This window comes from Nematolebias whitei, chromosome 20 (genome assembly GCF_014905685.2).
Source record: "Nematolebias whitei isolate Nwh7 chromosome 20, NemWhi1, whole genome shotgun sequence".
NCBI lineage: Eukaryota > Metazoa > Chordata > Actinopteri > Cyprinodontiformes > Rivulidae > Nematolebias > Nematolebias whitei.
This window is the reverse complement of record NC_056517.1, coordinates 28647467-28671182: the sequence shown is the minus strand read 5'-3', so window position 1 is coordinate 28671182 and position 23716 is coordinate 28647467. Positions and strand designations below refer to the sequence as shown.

At 39.9% G+C, this 23716-nt stretch overlaps 2 protein-coding genes across 2 annotated transcripts in view; both read left to right on the top strand.

The window, feature by feature from the left end:
- The first annotated feature begins 991 nt into the window (after positions 1–991).
- Positions 992–2637, top strand: slc35g2b (solute carrier family 35 member G2b). Its single transcript, XM_037693783.1, has one exon. The coding sequence runs from the start codon at positions 992–994 to the stop codon at positions 2240–2242; it is 1251 nt and encodes a 416-aa protein (XP_037549711.1). The 3' UTR covers positions 2243–2637.
- Positions 2638–4325: 1688 nt separating this feature from the next.
- The window catches only part of nck1b (NCK adaptor protein 1b), a 40239-nt gene continuing 20848 nt past the window's right edge, over positions 4326–23716 (top strand). Inside the window, exon 1 of the mRNA XM_037693836.1 lies at positions 4326–4398. The gene's annotated coding sequence lies outside the window, so the exon portion shown is untranslated. The remainder of the gene's footprint in view (positions 4399–23716) is intronic.

Genomic DNA, 23716 nt, shown 5'->3' with positions numbered 1-23716 from the left:
CATCTTCACTTCAAGGGGGGAGGAAGATGGAGAGATGGCGGGGGCAGACAAGCCAATTTAAAGAAATCCGACAAAACCTGCATTTATGACACAAAGCTCTGCTTTATACCCTCTTAGAAACGAATTAAAGAATAACAAGGTAAGGCGTTTTTATATCGTCTGTCACAATCCCATTTGTGTTGCAAATCTGGAAAAAAATACTTGTTAGATTAAATATAATCTGATTAGCAAGATTATATGTGGTAAAACAATGAGTTTGTGGTTCTGGATGTTTATTGTAGGCAGAAATCATTCAATTTTTATTTTCATTCTGATTGCTTATTATTTTTTTTTTTGCCAAAGATAAAACATTAATCTGTTGAAGATAATTGGAGCTTTCCTTTCAGTTCAACAAAAACATATATTATTTATTGAGTCTTCAATATTTCGAAGTTGTTCTCGTGTGAATCTTAAAAAATATAAAATAAAAAAAGGAGGAGCAACTAGGAAAACAGGAGGATCCATCTGCCCCCTGGTGGTTTCAATTTATTTGTAAATGAAGAGAGTTCTGTTGCAAGTGAAAAAACAAAAATATAGTACATATTGTACCAAATACCCCCAGGTTTCGCCTAAAAATATGAATATTAAGTAATTTGTGCTATTAAAATGAAAACCTTTTGCAGGTGATTGTATCCAGAAACCATCATTTAAACACTTTGGCGTCATTTCCCTCCTTTTTTTTTTTTTACACAGTAATTTATTCAAGGATTGCTCTATTACTGTGCACCACTCCATTCAGCTCCTAAGTGGCCCACATCAGCCTCTCTGTGGATTCATGTTATGTAATTCCCATCAGACTGCATCACCCTCAGAGTGTTTGCTGCTTGGCTTCAATGAGCTCACAAGAGATGTGTAGCCTATTTATAAAACTAAGGAAAACCTCTGTTTCGCTGCTCAAATGTGAATATTTTCTCTTCCTTTTTCAGACTGCCTCATCTATAATCCTGAAATCATGGATGGATCTTCATCTTCACTTCAGTATGGCTCAAAAAAGAGGGTCAAGATCCACCCAAATACGGTGACAGTCAAATATGCCACTCACTTCCCCCAGCCTGGGGATGAAGGGTATGATGATGCACCCTCCTTTGAGGACTTTGGCACCTTTGCAGAAGCAAATGCTGGTAAAAGGCTGGTGTCGGACTCTAAAGGTGGTAGGACTTTCTTTGGAACCATGGAGACTCAGCCTAAGCAGCCAAGTGTGCAAAAAGACAAAGGGGTTGAGGGCCAGCTGGCTAGCTTTGGCGAGGCTAATGTGCTGGCCTCCAGAGTAACCTGGATGGCCTTGTTTGGGGCAGCTGTGGCTCATGGCTGTGTGTCTCTGATTACTCGTTTAGCAGCAGACCGCTCAAAAGTTCCCTCCCTGGAGCTACTCTTCATTCGCTCTGTGATCCAAGTGTTGTCCATCCTGGTGGTCTTCTACTACCACGAGGCGCCCTTCGGCCCCAAAGGCTACCGATTACGTCTCTTCTTCTACGGGGTCTGCAATGTGATCTCAATCACTTGCGCCTACACGTCCTTTGCCATTGTACCCCCCAGTAATGGCACCATCATGTGGCGTGCCTCCACCACAGTTTTCAGTGCAATATTGGCGTTCCTGCTGCTGGATGAGAGGCTGAGCTATACAGATGTGGTCACGGTCGTGGGTAGCGTGTTTGGTCTGTGCCTCGTTATGGTGCCAAATGTGGCGGATGAGGAAAAGTCCAGCCTGGGGTTCTGGAAGGAGGCTTTTGGCTATACAATGACAGTAATGGCAGGCTTGACCGCAGCCCTCTCCATGATCGTCTACAGAGCCATCAAGGAGCGGGTCAGCATGTGGACGGCGCTTTTTACCTTTGGATGGACGGGCACAGTGTGGGGAGCTTCCACCATGTTTATCATGCAGGAGCCTATCATCCCTTTGGATGGAGAGACCTGGGGCTATTTAATCGGGATCTGTATCTGCTCCACGGTGGCATTCCTCGGAGTCTATTACGCTCTGAATAAGTTTCATGCAGCCTTAGTTAGCACCGTGCAGCACCTAGAGATTGTGGTCTCCATGTTTCTGCAGCTCATCGTCCTGAGGATGATCCCGTCTGTGTACGACGTGATCGGAGGCCTGGTCATCATGGTCAGCGTGTTCACTCTAACCGGAGTCAAGCTGTACAGAGTGAGCAGGGCAATTCGGCAGGATTATCAAGAAATCCTGGACTCGCCTATTAAATGAGTTCGGTCCATTTGTTTACAATGTTGCTTGGTTGTGCAATCTAACGAATGTCTAGATCTCCATCTGATGATTTTGTAGTGCTGTGCTGTCAACAAGAGTGCCAGTTGTGTAACTTATGTCTTAATATTTATGTGTGAAATAATAAAAGGCAATTGTATTATTGTGAACACTTCCCTCTAACAGCACTGCTTTCATGTCAAACTGTGTCACAAGCGACAAAACTAGACATCTGTAAGTGTAGTCCTCTGTTCACACTGCCAGTCTGTAAATATCAGTCCAAAAATCTAAACTGTAAGAGGAAACACTTTATTGAATAAAGAAACTGCCATCCATTTTCTTGGCCTTAATGTGTTGCTATAAAAGAGTTCTCAAAAAGGACAAAAAAAAGTTTTTATAGGGACAAAAAAAAAAAAAAATTGTGTTAAGATGAAGTAAATACAAGGTTTTTAAATAAATCCAAAGGTTTGATTCATTTTATGGATGAATTATTTACAATGTTTTGTGCTCAAACTGCAGCTCTCAACCCACAAGATGCTTAATGTTTAACATTGGTGATCACCTCAGTGGATTTGGCTTCTGTTTACTTTCAGATGCATGTCAAAGTAATTCCCAGAGGCAGGTGCACTGTACTGAATTCAATTCCCACTTTAACAACACATGTACAAATGCTTTTTTTTTTCTTTCCCTGTAACGGACAAGTCAGGGATGTGTCTTTTCTTAAAGGAAACCATGCTAAGATCAGCATTCTTTAAGATTTTTGCCCAAAGGCAAAGCAACAGCAATGGAATGAAATAGAAACAGTCATGATGGAAATAAAAAAAGAATGAAAGAGGCCTTTTTTTAAAACTGGCACGTCACAGCAGGCATGCTTCACTTGCAGCCCTGCAGGTGGCACAATTTACTTCATTTATCTGACACCCCACAGTAAAATGACCTATTTTAGTGAATTATGAAGGTAGTTAGTGATGTACAGTGTCTATTTTTAAAAAGAATCACTGTATCACCTGGTATGACAACCATATTAAACACATTTGCACAGAAGAGGAAGCCAAAGCAGATGTGTTGCTCAGATCAGACTGTCCTGTGAAATGATAATCCACTGATGAAAAAAAATAAAGATGCACAATTCATATGAGCAGTTTTGTTTTGATTATAATTTATGCTGGGCCTCAGTAAAAAAACAAAAAAAACAAAAAAAAAAACAGCTCAGGTTTATTATTTAATGTCTACAGTGTGACAAAACTGAGACAAAATTGGTTTTGCATTCTACCATAAATAGCTATTTTGGACTTGTTCTGAGATGGGGTTTTGGGTGCAGAACGCAGAGAACATGTAGGAGGCCCATCTGTTTGAGCAGGAAACAGATTGCATCCTGCAGTGAGCTGCACAACCTTCCAAATTACTCTGCAGCTCTTCACCACAGACATGCTTAATGGATACATCAGAAGATCAGAAGCAGTGGTGAATGACACTTGATCACGTTCACATGCAAAATATGTAGACTGTTGTGACTGCCTTGTGAAAACCTGTGACTTAATAAACTGTTTCATTCAATCCAAAAAATTTATTTTGAATTCATATTTGCTTTTATACGCAGCAACTTTTGACTTTTACTGTGTATGAACTATACAGTTTCACAAATTTATATGAATATGAATGCATCTTACAAATTTAAAACAAATCATATTATAAGCAATATTATTATTTTATAGTGGCACAATAAGAAAAGTAATTAAATACATTTTTGTAAATGGAATGATGTCCCCCACCCCACAACAACAAGGGAGAAGATTTTTTGGTAGAAACGCAGAACAGCAACAGCTGCAGTGCGTTTGATTGACAGTAATCGTATCCAATCGAAAGAAAGAGACATCGCCGTTAGCCAATCACAAAAGCGAATATAAAAAGAAGGTGGGGCTAAGCGCGCTGCACTCCGTTAGCCTGGCAGTGCTAATTGACAATGTTCGGATGCAGAAATGCTATTCCAACAGGGCACGGCGGTTTTTATCCAGCTAAGCTAGCTTCTGTTTGGGGAAAATATAATTAGCTACGGGCTAGCTAGGATCCCCTACGCGGGCATCTTGTTCCAGACGCTTTAACACATCAATACTTTCCTGAAGGAGATTAAAAAAGCGGTGTCCATCATTACCAATCAGGTAAGACGTGGCATGACTGAACAGAACCAGGCTAGCTGCTGGTCAAAGCTGCCCCCCGCCGCCGGACTAGCCTCTTTCTCGAAGGGATAAACTAGCTCCTCTCCCCTGAAGCTCACCCAGGCTAACCGAGACTAAACCAGCCTGTCGCACTGAAAACTAACACATATCGAGCGGGCTAGTTGTTCGTCTCCAACCCGAGACATTTTGTAACCATTCAGTGTTTTTGTAGTGCATTTTCATAGATAGGTGGTTAACGTTAGCCAAGTTGTTCGGCGTGACACGCAGTCAGACTCAAGTTAGGAGATAACTTAGTTTTACACAAACAGACAATTGGTGCTTTGCTCTAAACGTTTATGTCTGAGGCTGAAAATAGGAGAAGAGCTCTTTAATTGGAACCGCAATGGAGTTAAAACTCTATAGAGTTCTCTCACATTTTGGTCCATTTTCAACCATTTCTTTTAACTTTATTTTAGCTTAAGCTAACATATTTATTATGCTCTGCACTGAGTCATCAATTCTTTGGCCGTGATGTAAAACCCTTTTGCATTTTAGATCTACAAGCTCAGTTTAAGTAGTTATTGATGAAATTCCTTCCAACAAATATACAGTTCTACTTTCTACTTTTTATGTTGGTTCATTTGCACTGAAAGATACAAGTTGTTTTCCTCAGGAGTCGAGATGATGTCAGCAAATACTGTGTTAAACTGCAAACATACTTTGTTTTCAGTGATGCAATGTGTAGAAAATCTGCAATTCTGATGGGAGATTACAAAATATCACTTTTAAACATGACTGAAAAAAAAAAAAAGTCTCACCACATGGCCATATTTTCCAAATGAGGCCAGTACTGTATTTACAATGAAACCATTTGTGTTTTGGGGGATGGCATGCAAAAGCATTACACACCCTTTTTGTATCCTGATATACTTTTTTTAAAAACATCCAAGCCACTTGAATGTCATCCTTCAGCAGCACAATACAGCTGAATAATAGCTGGCAAGCTCTTGTTGCTCATGTTTGTGTACCCTGCACAGTTATCAGATTATATTAGCCTGTGCCACCTCACTAATATTGTTTTGAAGAAATGTGCATGGTCATATCTCACAGGACATGAGCAAGTAACATTTCCAAACATCAACAGCTGCTGAATATCAGAGTTTTGACTGTGGTTGTCACACTAAAGCTTACTGGTAGGACATGGGTATTTGTTCTGCTTAGCAGGTTTTTTTGTGGGAGTCCTAGAAATACACCACAATGTTAAATTTAAATTAAATTAAATTTGCAGTGGGCAGTTGTTGTTGTTTTTGGATGCATTGCTCTGGGATGGCATGCAGCTGTGTGTACCAGTCTTGTGTTGCCCTACAATGTAATTCTGTAGCCATATGCTGCTTTTCTGCTGAGATGGTATTCCACTTGTTTTTAATGATTTGGGCAAATTTTCTATAACATATGCAGCTTGGTGGCTAATTTGGTAGAGCTGTTGCCTTTGGGCAAGAAGGCTGCCGGAGTGAATCCTGGCCCAGGACCTTTCTGGGTGGAGTTTGCATGTTATCTCTGTGCATGTGAGTTTTCTCCAGGTACACCCAGTTTCCTCCCACAGATCAAAAGCTTGCATGTTAGACTGACTGGTAACTCTAAATTGTCCCTAAGGGTGCATTCATACCAGCCCTGTTTAGTCCGCTTTAATCGAACTCTAGCTCGATTTCCTAGGAAATCCGTTTTGTTTGGGGAGGTGTGAACGCGCCATCGAACTCTGTCACGGAACAAAAAAGACGAACTCTGGCCCGGGCTAAAACCTAGGTCTCAGTCCCGTAGAAGAAAACTCCAGCGTGGTTCGAGTACAGTGTGAATGCAATCCGACCGGGCCCGCTCCACAAGCAAGAAGTGGAGTACAGCGCAGGGCAAACAAACACGCGTTTCTTTTACCTTTATATGGAGCCGTCAGCTACCTTGTGTGAAAAACAATATTCTCCATGGTCTTCTGCCTCATCTTCTGCTCATGCTGAATCCATTGTTGAAAAATGACAAAATATAACTCCTAAAACTGCTAAAACTTGATGCCATTTCGTTTTTATTTTTATTTACAGAAGAAGAAGAAGACGTGTCTTCAGAGGTTTTTGTGTCGTTTCTTTCAGTAGTTCTTGGTGCAGCGCCCCCACAGGCGAGAGGGGGAACAGGTTGGTTCAACAGGTTGATTCGACTGCACAGTGCAGTGTGAATGCAAACGCACCAGCTCAAATGTGAACAAAATGTTATGAATATTGGTCTCCAACCGAACCGAGTCTACCGGACTATCAGGTGTGAAAACAACCTAAGTGTACCCCACCTCTCGCACAGTGACAATTGGAAATGGGCACCAGTGACCCCTCAACCTGGAAAGGAAGAAGCCGGAAAAAATAATGGATGGATGGATGGATAGCATATGAAGTTTGATTGTCAAATTTTTGCTTGCCATCAGGCTGTCCCATTAGTACTGCTTAATGCTTAATATGTACAGTTCATGTCATTGACATCGAAGTATTTAAAATGTTAACAAAATGATCATTTTCTGCTGCTATTTAATATTGTGATGAAAAAGAAGAAGTGGGTAAAGATAATGGATGGATGGATGGATGGATGGATGGAAGTTAAAGCTGTAAAATTGCTCGCCGGGCACTTGCATAGCTGCCCACTGCTCCACCTGGGTGTATCCCAGGTGCGATGGGTTAAATGCAGAGAGCCAATTTCGTCTTTGTATGGGAACATACAATGATGACAACACATGGCACTTTATGTATTATTATTATTAAAATTAGGGATGCACGATATTGGATGTGTGGCCGATATCTGATATGCCGATATGTTAAAACTTATTTGGCTGATAAACGATACAAATACCAATATTATTTTTCCTAGACCTACTTACAGAGACTGCATAGCTTTCTCTGCTGTGGACTTAAAATACTACATTATTCTGCATGGTTTTTGTCAGTTTGGCCTGCTACTAGGGCTGGGCGATATGAGGAAAATCTAATATCCCAATATTATTTTGCTATATCACGATACACGATATATATCACAATATTAATAAATAATCTCCAGTGTTACTTTAAACTAGTATTTAAAATGTCACTGGTGTACTCTATTCAAACAGACCATTGATGTTTTTTTGAAATTGAATACAAAATCAGAATAAGTTTAAAATGTTTTATTGAAACCATCAGTTGCACACAAATCTTCTTCAGTAATTAAATTGGTACCACTGTCTCTTACTGTGGTCAACACTATACCTTTAATAAACAAGATAAACAAGCAAAAAAAAGTAGGGGTGCACCGATAAATCGGCCGGCCGATCGATCGGCCCCGATTTCCTTAATTTGGGGAGATCGGCGATCGGCCGATCTTTAAATGAGAAGCCGATTTTATCCACCGATCTTATCTGCCTCCGGAAAGGTCTGAAAATCAGCTGCTGTCCCCTTTTGCTCCACTGTGAGAGCTCACACACAGGTCACTCGGAGCAGCCATGTCGTCGGTTTGGAAGTTCTACGCTGTAAAAGAAAATGAGCCAAAGATCGCAATTTGCAATTCGTGTAAAGCCGAAGTAAGTCGTGGTGGAGCCACCACCAAAACCTTTAATACAACAAACCTCGTTCGCCATTTAAGAAATCACCACGCCGCCAAGTATGCAATGTTTGAAGAGAGCAACCAAGCTAAGGCTAATGCTAAAGCTAGCGCTAACAAAGAGGCAGTCGGTGGGTCGCTGTTAGCTTTTATGAGCAACGAAAAGAGCAAAGCTACCACGAGGAAAGTGATGGAGTTCATGGCATTAGACAACCAGCCATTTTCAGTCGTTGAGGACAAAGGTTTTAGAAGCTTGATGCAGCACGTGTGCCCACGATATAATATGCCGAGTCGGAAATATTTTTCTGATGTTGCATTACCGGAGTTGTTCAGCCAAGTTTCGAGAGACACCCGCAGCCTGCTAAAAGCTAATACAAATACACTCAGCTTTACAACAGACATCTGGACTTCTGATGTAAGTTTAATGTCCATGTTAAGTTTTACTGCACAGTGGATTGACGAACAGTTCGAACGTCATCAAGTACTCTTAAACTGTAAAGAAATGGCAGGGTCTCACACTGCGGCCAATTTATCAGCAGAGTTTAAGGCGATGCTGAATCACTGGGAAATCGATCATGGAAGAGTTCACGTTGTTTTACGGGATAATGCTCGTAATATGGCCAAAGCGCTGGATGATATCAACCTGAAAAGTTTACCCTGCCTGGCACACACACTGCAACTGGTTGTAAATGAGGGACAGCTGGCGCAGCGCAGCATCACAGACATGGTGGCAACAGGAAGGAGAATTGTTGGACATTTTAAGCATTCATCACTTGCCTATTCCCGACTTTATGACATACAGACACAGTTAGGTCAACCCAGGAAACGATTACAGCAAGACGTTTCAACGAGGTGGAACAGCACAGTCTACATGCTGCAGTCGCTGTTGGAGCAGAGACGTGCTATTGGCGTGTATGCTGCTGAGCATGAGTTACCAGCCACACTCACAGCACACCAGTGGGAGCTACTGGACAATGTGCTCACCATTCTTGCACCTTTTGAGGAACTCACAAAGGAGATTAGCTCATCAACAGCTACAGCAGCAGATGTCATCCCAGCCATCACTGCACTCAAGCGGATTTTGGAGAGGCAAGCGAGCACAGACCGTGGCGTGGGTACAGCCAAAGCTACGTTGCTGGAGGCTGTTGTGAGAAGATTCAGCAACATTGAGCATGAGCCCCTGTACAGCTTGGCCACTGTTCTGGATCCAAGGCAAGTAACTATTAACATTCTATTTTAGCCATAATGACTTCTAGCCTACTACTATATTTCAACAAACATTTAAATTAAATTAAAAATAAAAATTTATTGATTGAAATGCATTTCTTTATTTACATGCAAGTCATAAAAACTGTTAATGTATACAAAACACAATGATTGACCCATCTTTCTTTGTTTATGCAAAACAAGGTACAAGAATCGCTACTTCTCAGCAGAGGTGAAAGATGACGTGAAACTGCTCCTTTTGACCAAACTTGCAGAGGGGGAGACCAGATGCACACCTGCTGCAGGAACATCCTCTGAAGTGGGACCTCCTGATATAGATGAACCTGCAGCCAAAAGGCGTAGTCTACTGTTTGCAGCTCACGACGAAATCTTAAAGGAGAACATTGAACAGGAGCAACAGCTGGCCAGCCCTTCAGCTATGCAGGTACAGAACTACCTATCTGAGGTTCCTGTCGAAAGGAGCCAGGACCCATTGGTCTACTGGAAGATCAATGAAAATCGTTTCCCTCATCTTGCTCTACTTGCCCGAACCTATCTCTCTGCCCCATGCACAAGCGTTGAAAGCGAGCGCCTGTTTAGCTTGGCTGGACATGTAGTAGATGAGAAAAGAAGTCGCCTGTCTGGTGACAAAGCAGAAATGCTTTTGTTCATCAAGAAAAACCTGCCACTAATGAAAGTGACTGGAAAAAGTCTGTGAGAACTAACTTACCAGTGTTAGTTCTTATTACCCACTGACTTGAAAATGTTACACTTGTTGCATTATCTTTTTTTTTTTTTAAATGTAACAAGTGAAAGAGTTGAAGGAACTGAACATTTTTTTTAGTTAATTTTATAGTTTTAACAAAAATTGTGTAAACTTCATTTATATTTCAGAATACTACCTCATGACAAGTTAAAACAACAAGTTTGTATTGTTTCTAGGGTATTTTTCAAGGGTATGTTTTACAATAAAATAAGATTGGTAAATTGAAGGTGCATTGTGATCTTGTAACACCTGACACAGTTGCTTATAAAAAAAAATCGGTATCGGCCAAAATCGGAATCGGCAGTTCAGACTTTCAAAAAATCGGTGATCGGTGATCGGCCTGAAAATTGAAATCGGTGCACCCCTAGTACTAAATACCCTTTCTGATGGGGAGCTAGTAGCAGGTACACACAGATACTTTTTTGCCAGCTGTTTCACATTTGGGAATATTTCTTCATGGCCTTTCCACCACAACAGTGGATCAGATTCACTGTCGGCATTCACAGACTGCAAGTAGGCAGAAAGTTCTGCGTCCATTAGTTGTCTAAGTGATGATGCAGTTTTGGAAGAGGATGTTTTGGCCTTTTTAAAGAAACTTCCAAGTGTTTTCTTTTTTGGTGCATCTGGCTCTGATACCACTTCCATTTCACTGGGCTGTGAAGCAGGCAAACCTGGGGCACCTTGATCAGACAGCATGACATCTGCCTCCATCTCCTTTAGGGCTCTGTTCTTAATTTCCTCCAACTTCTCTGTGGTAATGTACGTTGTTTTAAATCTGGGATCAACTAATGATGCCATGTCCAGAAGGGTGTCAGTGGAAGGGTCATCAAATTTCTCATGAAGGTAGTCCAGGATGGAGACTTTGATGGACTGGGTCAGTGGAGTGTCATCTTCATGAACTGCCAAGATGCTTGTATGGAAGAGATGTAGCACAGGTTTGACATATGACACTGTGACATAGTCCTCCCCTGAAAGGGCATCAGTGAAATCCACAAGGGGTTTCAGAGCCTTGTGCACTGACTCAAGGACTTCCAGGTCTTGCCAAGTCAGGACAAGATGTCGTGTTTTTTTGTCTGTGGCCAAGACCTGAGAAATGGCTCGCTCCTGTTCCAGCACCCGGTCAATCATTTTGTAACGGGATCCCCATCTAGTTGGCGACTTGCTGATCAGCTGATGTGCAGAGATCTTAAGTTCTTTCTGCGCAGTAGCCAGATCTCTCCTCTTCTTCCAACTGAATGAAAAACTGCTTACAATCTTTTTACAAACAGCAACAGCACGCTCAATGTGGGGGTCTTTCATGCTTCTCTCTGAAAATAAAGGGAAAAAACCCCCCAAAACAATAATTACTATATAATGCTGTAAATAAATAATATCACAAAAAACATAGTTGTGTATATGTATGCAATATCAGATTTCACATCAATTCACAATTTATGCTCAGTAAATTAATTAAGCAGATGCATAACACAATTACAGGAGGAAAAACATGCTGCCCGATGTCTTAGAGGTATGAAAACTAAAGAAATGCTTTTCATTTTTTATGTAAACAAAAATAAAAAAATAAATTCAATTTCAGTTATTAAATCAAATTTAATTCAATCAAATTTAAATTTAAACCAAAATTTAATTTATTAAATCAAATATCAATTTGATATCTTCAGATATTCAAATCTTCAGATCAATTTAATCTAAAGTTCATTTAATGGGGAAATCAAATGAAATCCTACCAACATCTACTGATGCTCAGAGTATATTCTATATAAAAGAAGGTACAACATACTCACCAATTGCAAGGTGCAGCCGATGGCCAAAACACTGTAGCCTGGTCCACCCATTCAGCCTCGTTGCTTTGATTATGTTACTCCCATTGTCTGTCGTGATGCACACCTGACGACTTTCTGATAAATTCCATGATGTGAGCGCATCTTGCAGTCCTTGGGCAATTAGCTCTGCTGTGTGGTCTTCAGGGAAAAAACTTGTTTGGAGGCAGAAGCTTCTTAACTCCCACTGGTCGATGTAGTGTAGAGTTAGGCTAAGATACGGCTCACAAGTGCGGCTGGTCCACAGGTCTGTGGTTGTTGAGAAGAAGTTCACGTTTGTTAGCTGCTGGCCTACGTTTTCTCTTACTGAAACGTACAACTCTGGCAGCGCTTTTTCTGCAAAGAACTTGCGACCTGGCAAGTCGTATTTTGCATCAAGAGTCTTAATGAGATTTTTGAATCCAGGCTTTTCCACAACACTGACAGGAGCCATGTCTTTGGCGATATATTTTGTTACTTCGTCAGTGATTTCTCTCCACTTTGTACTTTTTCTGTCATACGGGATGGCTTTGGCAAACGAAGAAGCTAGTGTCATCTGCTTCGCAGCTATATCATTTAACTTTTTCTTTGTTGTGTGGGGAGACGTGGACATACGGAGTTTACAACATTCTTCATTTTGCAGTGGATGACTTCTTAGGTGGTGAAATAAATTTGTGGTACTGCTTCCTTTCGTGGCAATGGTTTTACGACACGTTTTGCAAATTACCGCATCTTGTTCAACATCCTCCTTGTAAAATCCAAACCACTGCCAGATTATTGATCTAGTGCTGTTTCTCTTCGGAACTAGTTCATCGGACTCTTCAGTTATCGTCTCATTCACCCGCTCACCTGAATCTCCCGCTGTCGCCATATTTTTTCCTCTCTCCAAGTCCATATGCGCATGCTCCCCACAGCGGGTCATGCGGAACATTTTCAGGTTGGGAGGGGGCAGGGAGTAGTGATGCATTCATTGCGTGTCGGATAAACAAAACTCACAGTGAATTAGATGCGGAAAGCTTATTATTTGAATGACAATTTATACTCGATGGTTGCGATAGAGCCATTTTAACCATCGTAAATTGAAAAACTCGAGATACATCGAGTATATTCGATACATCGCCCAGCCCTACCTGCTACCAAGTGCAAATGCCAAAAAGGGGGCTGAACATGATGTAACACTATGTTAGGCTGATTGGTAACTCTAAATTGTCCCTAGGTGTGAGTGAGAGAATGAATGGTTGTTTGTCTTGTTTGTCTCTATGTGGCCCTGTGATGGACTTGCGACCTGTCCAGGGTGTACCCCGCCCCTTGCACAGTGATTGCTGGACATGGGCACTGGCGACCCCCGTGACCCAAGATGGAAGAAGCGGGTAAAAGATAATGGATGGATGGTAAATTAAAGTCTTCCCCAACCCAAACACTGAGCACCACCACAGTAACGGATCATGAAAAATCTGTTAACTTTTGTCATCAATTGTTACAGTCGAGTCTCACTGTCTGATAGCCAAATGCGTCATGAACCACTAGATGGATTTTAATGAAACTTTCAGAAAGTAGTCACTGGATGATCGTCTACAGCTTGTTAGCATTTGGAGTCGATCTGATGCAAGATAACTGTCACAGCTATCAGCTAAATGCTAAAGATGGCTAAAATTACCACAGATCAGCCAGTTTTACAGAAATTTAAGCTAAAACTGGGTGTGGTCGGCGCTCAGAGTCATCTTCAACGCATAGATCAAACAAAATATCACTATTTTATTAATTTGCACATGTCATTTACAAAGTTTGAACAAAACTGCTGTAACTGTCTCTTTTTATCATAGGATTTTTAGTGTAATACTCTGGCATGAAAGGCAGCAGGCAAATTAGGGGTGTAACGGTACACTAAAATCACATTTCGTTTTGGTTCAGTTTCAAGGAGGGCTCGGTTCGGTTAATTTTTGGTACAAAAACGGCCAAAATAAAGACTTACAAAGTGTTTATTTTGAAAATATGCCAAGCAAACAAGTTCAGTCATTACGGACTTTTTAGCTGGAGGTGATCTGGTGGCTGAAGAAGATTCAGCTGCTATCATCCTCAGACTGCAAATAACACAGAGATAAAAAAATTGAGTTAAGATTATCATTTTAAATTAAAAAAGTTAATTATATCACAATAATACAATACCTCTTCTTACACGGTCATCATACGAGGTGGTTGAATATTCTCTCTCGCTCATCATCGATGTGGCAGGGCTTTAAATCTGGGGTCGGGCTTGTTGACGATCAGTTTTAGCTTTTTCATAAAGTGCTGCTACAACTTTTTGGCTTAAGTGTTGACGTGATGGGATGTCATAGGCAGCGGGGCTCAAGAACTTTATGCTTAAAGCCGGTGCATCAACAACATTCGGACTTGGATCCTTAGCTTTAAAAACTTCTACAGCTTGTGTTATTGTTTTGGACCGATCTGAATGACCTGATAAAAGTTGTTTAAATGCTGCTGTTATCGATCTTTGAACCAAACTACATTCACATTCGGATGATGTTGTTTCAGGTGCGTTAACAAGTTAGACGTGTTGCCTGCGGCAGATCCAATCTCCGTGAAACAACGTCAACACACAGCTTTGAATTTGTTCACTTGTCTTTTAACAAGAAAGCTGTAATTTTCCCAAACAGGAGACTGCAACAAGATGGCGTTGTTTGTTGCCTGCTAGGCTACTAATGCTACATGTGCTGCAAGATGATGGCGCCGTGCTGAAACATGCATAGTAACTTTAGTTCCGCAGCGCATAATCTCTCTTTAATAAAATTTAATGAGAGAAAAATAACCGAAATGGTACGCACGTGGACCGAACCAATCTTGCTGTTCCAACACGGTTCAGTACGGTTCAATACACCCACGTGCACCGTTACACCACTAGGCAATATGCATTCCTTCAAGTAATGCTAGACTTTTATTTTGTAATGATTGCAAGCAAGTGACCATTCAAACCACTGTGAAACATAAATCTGCGGCTTACTGTCCTAAAGCAGAAACCTACCATTTGAAATTCATAAAACGTTCAATAGAAAAACAACTGGACTTTATTTGTAACAGAAGACGTTTCGCTCCTCATCCGAGGAGCTTTCTCAATTCAATGAGCAGTGAGTGAGAGGTTCAGGTTATAAGACTGAATCTTATGAATCTTCTGTTACAAATAAAGTCCAGTTGTTTTTGTATTGAACGTTTTTTGAATTGATCATGTCCTGGATGACTGAGAATCTTCACCAGCATATACCATTTAAAAGTAACCTCTGACCTCTTCAGAATGAGCCTATGTTTCTGCTTTGTGCTTATTACTCTGTACAATAAGCAATTGCACTGCTCCAGGAACAGCAAAGTGCTTTGCAGTCTCAGCATAATTGCAGTTAACAGGCAGCATGAAGGTCAAGTCACGCCTATAAGCATTTAGTGCTTCAAGGCACACATTTTTACATTATATTTCATGTCCAAAAATAGCTGCTAGCTTGTTTGGTCAGTTTATACCTGTCAACTGCCAGTTTATGTAAACAATTAATGTTTATTTTTGAACTAAAGCTTAAAATTACTATCGCCTATGGATGCTAATCATGGCATATTTATTTCAGCTATGTCGTATTCACAGCTCTTGTTGACTCATACACTGTCTAACTTCTTCATTGTGAGTTTTATGACAGAAAACCCTTATACATATGCAATAATTATCTCTTTTTGTAGAAGAAACTGCCCTTGCTTCTTCCCTGGTGTCTGTCTGTGTGCTGCCATTGGCCTACAGCAGCCAAATGTGTCCCCACAGCCGAAGGGAAAAATACCAACTGTGCATGTTGTAATAGCCAGAAAACTAATGTGGTCCAAACATTTCCTCTAATAAATGACAACCCTATAAATCCAGTCCTTATAGGCTCCTAATGAAATGGAGAAATGGGGAATTTTTGTTTTTTACAATATACTCATCATGTTATTCCCCTAAACTTATTGCATAAGATGTCTTCTTTCATTTCTCCTTTTTTTAATTTTTTTTTCCTCCTTTTTGCTGAAATGTTTTCTGACGAAGAAGGTCGCTGGATCGAATCCCGACAGGGGGCCTTAATAGGTGGAGTTTGCATGTTCTCTCCGTGCATGCACAAGTTTTCTCCGGGTACTCCAATTTCTTCCCACAGACTAAAAATATGCATGTTAGGCTGATTAATAAATTGTCCTTAGGTGTGAGTGTGTGAATGGTTGTTTGTCTCTATGTGGCCTTGTGATGGACTGTGGATCTGTCCAGGGTGTACCCCGCCTCTGACTGCTGGCAGCAGCGACCACAGCAATCCAGAAAGGAAGAAACGGGTAAAGATGATGGATGGATGGATGTTTTCTAATGATTGCCCATGCATGTTAGCTTGGTTAAGCAGTCAGCAGCAAAGATTATTTCTTTTGTTTACTGATTTATTCTGCAGACATTCAGGCTGATATTATTTTCTGTTCATAGATGACCTATATACCAGCTTCTGAACTTTTATCTAAATTATTTTGAAGATAAGATATGTACATGGATTATGATATTTATAATTTGACGATATAATTTTCCCCTTATGCTTGTTAAAACGTTTATCCTCAATCAGAACACTGCTTAGACACGGTCTTTCCATCTACCCTAACAAGTTATCACTGAGTTATGAGTGTGAGTGCTCACTTTGTCTCCTTTGCTTTCTTAGACTTTTTAAAAAAATTGAAAATGCAATAGAAATTAAACAGAATGTTGCCATTTTTTTATAATTAACTAGACTGATGTATATTGTGAAATTGATTATTTATTTGTTCCTTTTACTTTTATTTAAAATTCATTTTTTTCCCCCAACATTTTGTATTGAGCGATAACAGAAAAAGCAATGTTGAAATAAAAATAAGAATTTAAAATGCATGATTTAAGAGCAGAAATGTAATAATCAGAGATGTTTCTGACAATTTTCAAAGGCAGATTGAATACAAATGATTAGTAGTATTGTTATCAGTATTATTACTAGTGAATATTAATTGAAAATGCCACTATGTTCCTTGTACTGCCTTCTGTCTGGAAACAAAAAAGCATTCTTGATTTGACATAATATAGCTTTAAATGTATACCAAAGCAAAGTGATTAAACATTACACTCTGTTCATGCTTTATCTCACCACTACTGCAAAACCTCACATTGTAGGTTTCTGTGGGGTTGAGATATTGGAGATTATTTTTGGAGTTAGTGACTAGACTTCCTCTTCTAAGGTGAAAAGAAGTGTGGTTTCAGTTGTGAGATTTTCAGTTTATTAGAGGTGGGGTTTTTCTTTCAGTTGGTTTGGCAGACAGAAAATGGGGATGTGAGTACTTGTGAAACTGCAACAATCACCTTAGAATTTATTTTGTGTATACATGACTTAAAAAAAATGTGTTTTTATGCCTTTATAGAAATGCACCTCAATTTTCATCATAGAGTATGTGGGAACACTTAACATTCATACATTTTTATCTCAGTAGGCAGCATATATAGCAGTATAGCAGTTTTGTTGCCCAGCAAAGCTAATTTAATTTAACAGCTTGTATCACAATATGTAAAATGTTTATTCAAGCTAAATACTCTTTTAATCTGTATTTTTTTTTTTAAACATTTATTTAGGAAATGAAAACTGTAGATAATTGAGCAAAACTGCTGAAGTCTGACAATTTTTTTCACATCACCCAATGTTCAAATATCGAATCAGATTTGTTGATAACTGGTCTGATGTTTTTATTAAACTATCATCGTTAATTGAAAAACCTGTTTCAAGCATTTTCAAGCTAGTTTTAATGCCATGCCATTTGTCAAATAGTTTTTTCATTGCATAGTTGTGTGTTGAAAGTATTTTAGTATCTTATCAAAATATGGTTTAGTATATTTTGGTACCCTCTATAGTTATACTTAGTTCAAAAAACTTGGGTAAATCCTTTTTCTTAATTTCCATGCTGACAAAGTTGCATTGAAATATTGGCTTAATTTAACCCAACACGAGCATGTGCACTGTACTATTTTAGTTAACAAAATAAAAAAAAAGCCTCTTTGTTGAAGTACAGTCTGCTTCTTGTTTGAAATGTGTGTAGGGCGCCTGTGCTGTGCACTACAGTGGTGAGGGTTTCTGGGGAAAAATATTTGCTTTCTTGCCCATGTCCTATCAGTGATCTACTATATGCTGATTTGTGCAAAGCTTACATTTTTGTGGCATCAGGATGGAGTCTAGAAAACCCACTGCTCTCAAGATGCTTAGGCACACGTTCCGCCATGTGACTCTTTGACGTCTGTACCAAGCAGTCCCAGTCTAGTCCTATTGTAAGAGTATGCGTAGGTTGGTAACTTTTTTTTTTTTTTTTTCCCAAAAGGCTGTAGCTAAAATCCATCACCTTGCTTATTTAAATTTATTGTGCACCATATTTGTCTCACACTGATTCCTAAATGTATTAGGTGAAAGTAAACCAAACCAAACCACAAATGGCTTTAAGGCACTGATATTGGGAATACTTCTTCTGGAGTATGTAAACTTGGCCTAATGATTTTGAAATGTCCTGGAGCTTTCAGAGGTTGTTAGGAAAGCTAAAGGCTTAGTTTTCTTTTGGCTTAATCCAGAATATTTTGGATTTTGCTATCATTGGTTGTTCTGGGCAGACCACCCAAGGTTAGATCTGGCAACCTCTAAGTAGATAAAATGTGTGGGCTGATGATCTAGGTGGGGTTCAAGGGAACAAGTCATTTCTTTCGTGGAGTTATTATGCACAGGTAGATATTTGCTTTCAGATAGACAAATGGCATGTTTCAGCAGGAGCAGCTGTTGGTAAGGCTACTTGCATCTTATGTTACTGTAAGTAAGGAGCCATGATTAATTTATTTTAAATTTAAAGGCCTTGCAATATCCATGTACATGTATACATATGGACAGGAACAGTTCGCGATAAGTTGCTACATTTTTCTAAAGTTTGTGGCAAAAGTGAAAATATCTACATTTCAGTACTAACCTTTAGAAAAGTATGTTCTAACATGATTTAATGTGATATTCATGTCATTTTGAATTGTGGTTATATGAAGCATTGATATCAGTTCTGGATAGCTCTTTGAAGGCTCTCATTTTGGATAGATAGGAGTTTATGTCTTGCAGGATTAACATGCTAATGGTTAGTCCTTTTGCAGCAAAGCATCCATCCACCCATCTGTCTATCTGTCCATCCATTAATTTTTATTCACTTCTTGTTCTTGAGTTGTTGTGGGGGCAGCAGCTTGAACAGAGGCCCAGACATCTCTCCAAAGCCTCTCCCATTGCATTTCCAGGCCAACAGAGAGACATCTCCAGCATAGCCTAGATCAGGTCTATTCAACTGGTGGCCATTTCTGGCTCGCGGGTGACTTCAATCCGACCCACTTCATTAAAAAAATAAAATACATTTAAAAAGTTTGGGGTTCTGGGTTTGAATTTTGAGTTCCGTTTATTGCATTTATGATTCAATGCAATACAATTTAAAAGGCAACAGAAAACTTGGTTTATTTACATAATGACTTTAATCACTGGATGTCTGGTCCCTGAGCTGCTTGCTTTCAGAAACTGTGGCCCCCTGAGCAACCTAGGGCCTCCTTCCAGTTGGACATGCCCAAAAAAACCTCCCTAGGGAGGTGGCATTCTTAACAATGCGTGAATCACCTCAACTATCATTTTGATCTGGAGGTGCAGTGGCTCTATTCTGAGTCTCTCCTGGATAATTGAACTTCTCACTGTATCTGTAAGGGAGAGCCCAGCTACTCTCTGGAAACAACTTATTTTGACCGCCTGCATCTGGGATCTAGTTCTTTTGGTCACTACCCAGAGTTTGTGACCATAGGTGTGGGTAGGAACGTAGGCCGACTAGTAAACGGACAGCTTTGCCTTGCCGCTCAGCTCCCTCTTCACACCAGTCCAGTACAGAGTACTCAGTACTGTGGCAGCTGCACTGATCTGTCTCTTGATCTCACTTTCCATTCTTCCTTCACTCGTGAACAAAACCCTCAACACACCTAAACTCCATTTGAGGAAAGACCACAGCAAAACGTGAACTAATCTATTAGGACCTGCTGTGGAGTATCCTGCTGAAAAGGACCTGTTCCCTGATCTGAAAAAAGTCAAGCATTCACTTTGGATCTCACTCAGGGGTCCTTCCAGTAAAATATTTTGAGCAGGCTTTTTAAGAGCTGATATAGTTCACATTTGATCAATATGTACTTATTTTTTTCAGCAGGCACCCACATAGAGAGCCTGTGAAAGGCTTTTTGCTTTCTTTATATGTCAAAGCTTTTTATTTCACTGAGCTGATTCATCACTTAGAATACTGTAGTTATGTTCTTCTAAATACTTTAAGTGATAATATAGATGTTGTTTTTTCTACTAAAATCAGCTTTTGTTTTTAGCAATATCTTTATCCGCTACTGGATTTGATATCAGTGTGTCCTATTTTTGTTCTGCATTTAATTTAAGTTTGATCGTTATCAGTGTATTTGGATTTCCGTAACAGTGAGGAAACTCAATGATCAAAGTCATGATTTTTGTTTGCTTCGTTCACCTATACTATAGCATAGGCGCTTTTTGAAATAAAAATGCAACAGAAGGGGTTTATGAAATACATTTCTCAATAAACTTACTTTGACAAAGTATGGCGAGGTGTTCCTGAAGTGTTGCTGTCATCTGAGTTTTTTTCAATTATTTTCATTAATAAAAAAAGTTTTACCGGCATTCAGACAAATAATTTGAGAGTTTTGTCAACCATTATGTGATTTGTACTGAGAAGGTTTAACATGACTTGAGTATTTTATAAGTTACAATCTGCTATGTTTGAATGAACAAATTTATGAATGCATTTATATTTCAATAACCCACCCCAAACTGTCATGTTGTTTGGCATCTCTTCCAGACATAAAGAAGGGAAGTGAAGTCTGAGATTGTCATCATTGTACGCTGGCTGGCCCAAAAAAAAAAGTCACCACCAAAAAAAAAAAATGGTAACACTAATATTTCGTTGGACCGCCTTTAGCTTTGATTATGGCATGTATTCGCTGTGGCATTGTTTCGATAAGTTTCTATAATGTCACAAGATCTATTTCCATCCAGTGTTGCATTAATTTTTCACCAAGATCTTGCATTGATGACTAGGCACTAGTCATGATGGGTGCATCACTTCACTTGCCTCTCTTCTTACCCTGATGCGCCCATCACTCTGGCACAGGGAAAATCTGGACTCATCAGACCACATAACCTTCTTCCATTGCTCCAGAGTCCAATCTTTATGCTCCCTAGCAAACTGAAGCCTTTTTTCCCTTCTTTTTTTAGCCTCACTAATTAGTGGTTTTCTTAAGGCTACACAGCTGTTCAGTCCCAATCTCTTGAGTTCCCTTCACATTGTGCATGTGGGCATGCTCATACTTTCACTATTAAACATAGCCCTGAGTGCTACTGTTGTTTTTCCTTCCATTTGATTTCACCAAAGTGATCGCCAATCACGATCATTCAGGATTTTTTTCCGGCCACATTTCTTCCTCGAAGACGATGGGTCCCCACTATCCTTCCAGTTTTTAATAATGCGTTGGACAGTTCTTAACCCAGTTTTAATAGTTTCTGCAATCTCCTTTAGATGTTTTCTCTGCTTGATGTCTATGATTTGACATTTCTCAAACAGACTGACATCTTTTCCACAACCACGCGATGTGTCTTTCGACATGGTTGTTTAAGAAATGAGAAGCAACTCATTGCACCAGTTGGGGTTAAATAACTTGTTTCCAGCTGAAAGATAATCGCCCATGCAGTAATTATCCATAGGAGGCTCGTACCTATTTGCTTAGTTAAATCCAGGTGGCTACTTTTTTTTGGCCAGGCCGTGTATGTTCCCATACAATGGCGAAATTAGTTTCTCTGCATCCCATCACAGAAAATAAGTCTGTTCACCTCTGCTGGCCAAACTGTAACAACCAGACTTGGGGAATTTAGAGCTGTAACGAAAGTGTAAGTTTAAAGTAAAATAGTGAAGTGAGAGCACTTTAGAGTTGCTTCTGTCTGTTAATTTTCCTCAAGTGTTTTATGATCAGTTATTTTTGATCATTGAATGTAGTTGGAAGTAATTTCTGATTCTAATGGGCTATTACAAAAATGCAGCTTGGTTACTTTGTAATTTCTTGGTAAATTGTAAATCAACACTTTCCAGACCGTGGCTGCTGTGTACACTTCACACAGATTTGTTTAGAGTGCAGAAGGAGCCTTTTGATGAAAAATGGGTCTACAAGCAAGCTCAAAACTTTCACTGTTGGTTGCTGTTATGAGAGTAAATCTCTGGCAGTTCTCAAAGGACGTGAGCCACAAACTATTTTAGGTTTTTCCCAGCTGCAGAGGGTGATCCCGAGGGGTGGATAACCAACCGCTTTCACAAAGTCCTGAGTTCAATCTATATGTTTAGTTCAAACACCAGAGGCTCCCTAATTAAGTGGTAATGATCCTGAATCAGTACAGTTTTCTAATGAGGGATCAGCTATGCTGGTGTTAAAGTTTAAACTAGTCCAGACTGTTGTGTCTCATCTCTTTGACAAGGTATATTACATGCATCAATGCAATGATAAGTTATCTGAACTATCCTCCAGCTTAAGGGTCGAGCCTGCACTCGGGTCAGATAGTATCATTTTCCCATCATCCGGTCACCCTTGTGTCCACACTTCCTGTCTCACAGCTGGTCTGCCAAGTCTCTCATGACCCTTTGCTGCTTTGCTGCTGTTTTGTTTTGGGAGAATCTCTGACAGCAGGGATAAGAGTCAGTCTCATGGGCTTTTAGCTTATGTGGTTCAGTGTGGAAGAGAGCACAAGCATTTCTGTCCATTTGAAATGAGTGTGATGCAGACCTGACTTGTGGCTAAATGCTAGTTTTGGTGTAAGTTTGAGGAAGTGCAGCAGTGCTAGAGGGGCTGAGTTAGCAGCAAGAATACAGAACACATTCCAGAAGGCAGCAGAGCCCTGTGATTTTAGCAGGCTGTCACAGGGATTAGGTTACCCTGTCTGCCTCTGTGAGCTCATGCTGTTGCTGTCTCAGTGCCTCAGCAGTCCTGCTGAGCAGAATGACACCATTTGTTCTTATCGTGAAGAGAAACAAGGATCCATATTTGTTCTGTGGTTTAATCTGCACTCTATCTCCTGTGCCTTAATGTTTACAACAAACATGTCATGCTAGTAGTAAATGCATGTATGCAGTTTTATTTCCAGTCTCTCATGCTTGCCCTTTGACTAGCATCCTACTGAAGTTGAATTACCACACAGGCCACTAGGTGTGCTCTTTGACTAGATCTCAACATCATTTTTTTTCTTTCTTTCTTTCCTTTTTCCCCATCTGAAGAAACGCATGAAGTTATGGCAGCAGCTGTAGAGACAGCAGGATGTGGTGAACTCTTGTCACTGTTGTTTCATAGTAACTAAAACATCTGCAAAAGTTGCACATTTGCAAGTCTTATACACCACTGACAAGTTTTCATTTTTTGTTTATAGACTCAAACGAGCATGTCTAAATTTTGTTGCTAAGATGCATATTTACTAGGAATGTGCGATATGGCATAAAATTCATATCACGATATGTATTGTGAAAGGTGGCGGTAACGCAAATCAAGTATTAGGCTTCTTTCTTTTAAAAGGGAGTTTTTCCTGTCCACTGTTGCCACTGTGCTTGCTCAGGATGGGAGACCAAGAAGCCAAGATTCAACTTGTCTGCTGGATTCCTTAGATAGAGAACTTTACTAATTGGCTTTTATGTACGTGAATGTTCCTGTAAAGTGCCCTGAGACAACTTGTTGTGGTTTGGCGCTATATAAATAAACTGAATTGAATAAACTGAATTGTAGTGCAAAACAGTGCAAAAGATATCCAATGTAGTTTGTCATATGTTTTAAAAAAAAAAATGTTAACTCTTAACAGTTTCT

What these genes read in the sequence shown, in the direction of transcription:
- slc35g2b (XM_037693783.1), top strand. Translation starts at nt 992, where the DNA reads ATGGATGGATCTTCATCTTCACTTCAGTATGGCTCAAAAAAGAGGGTC.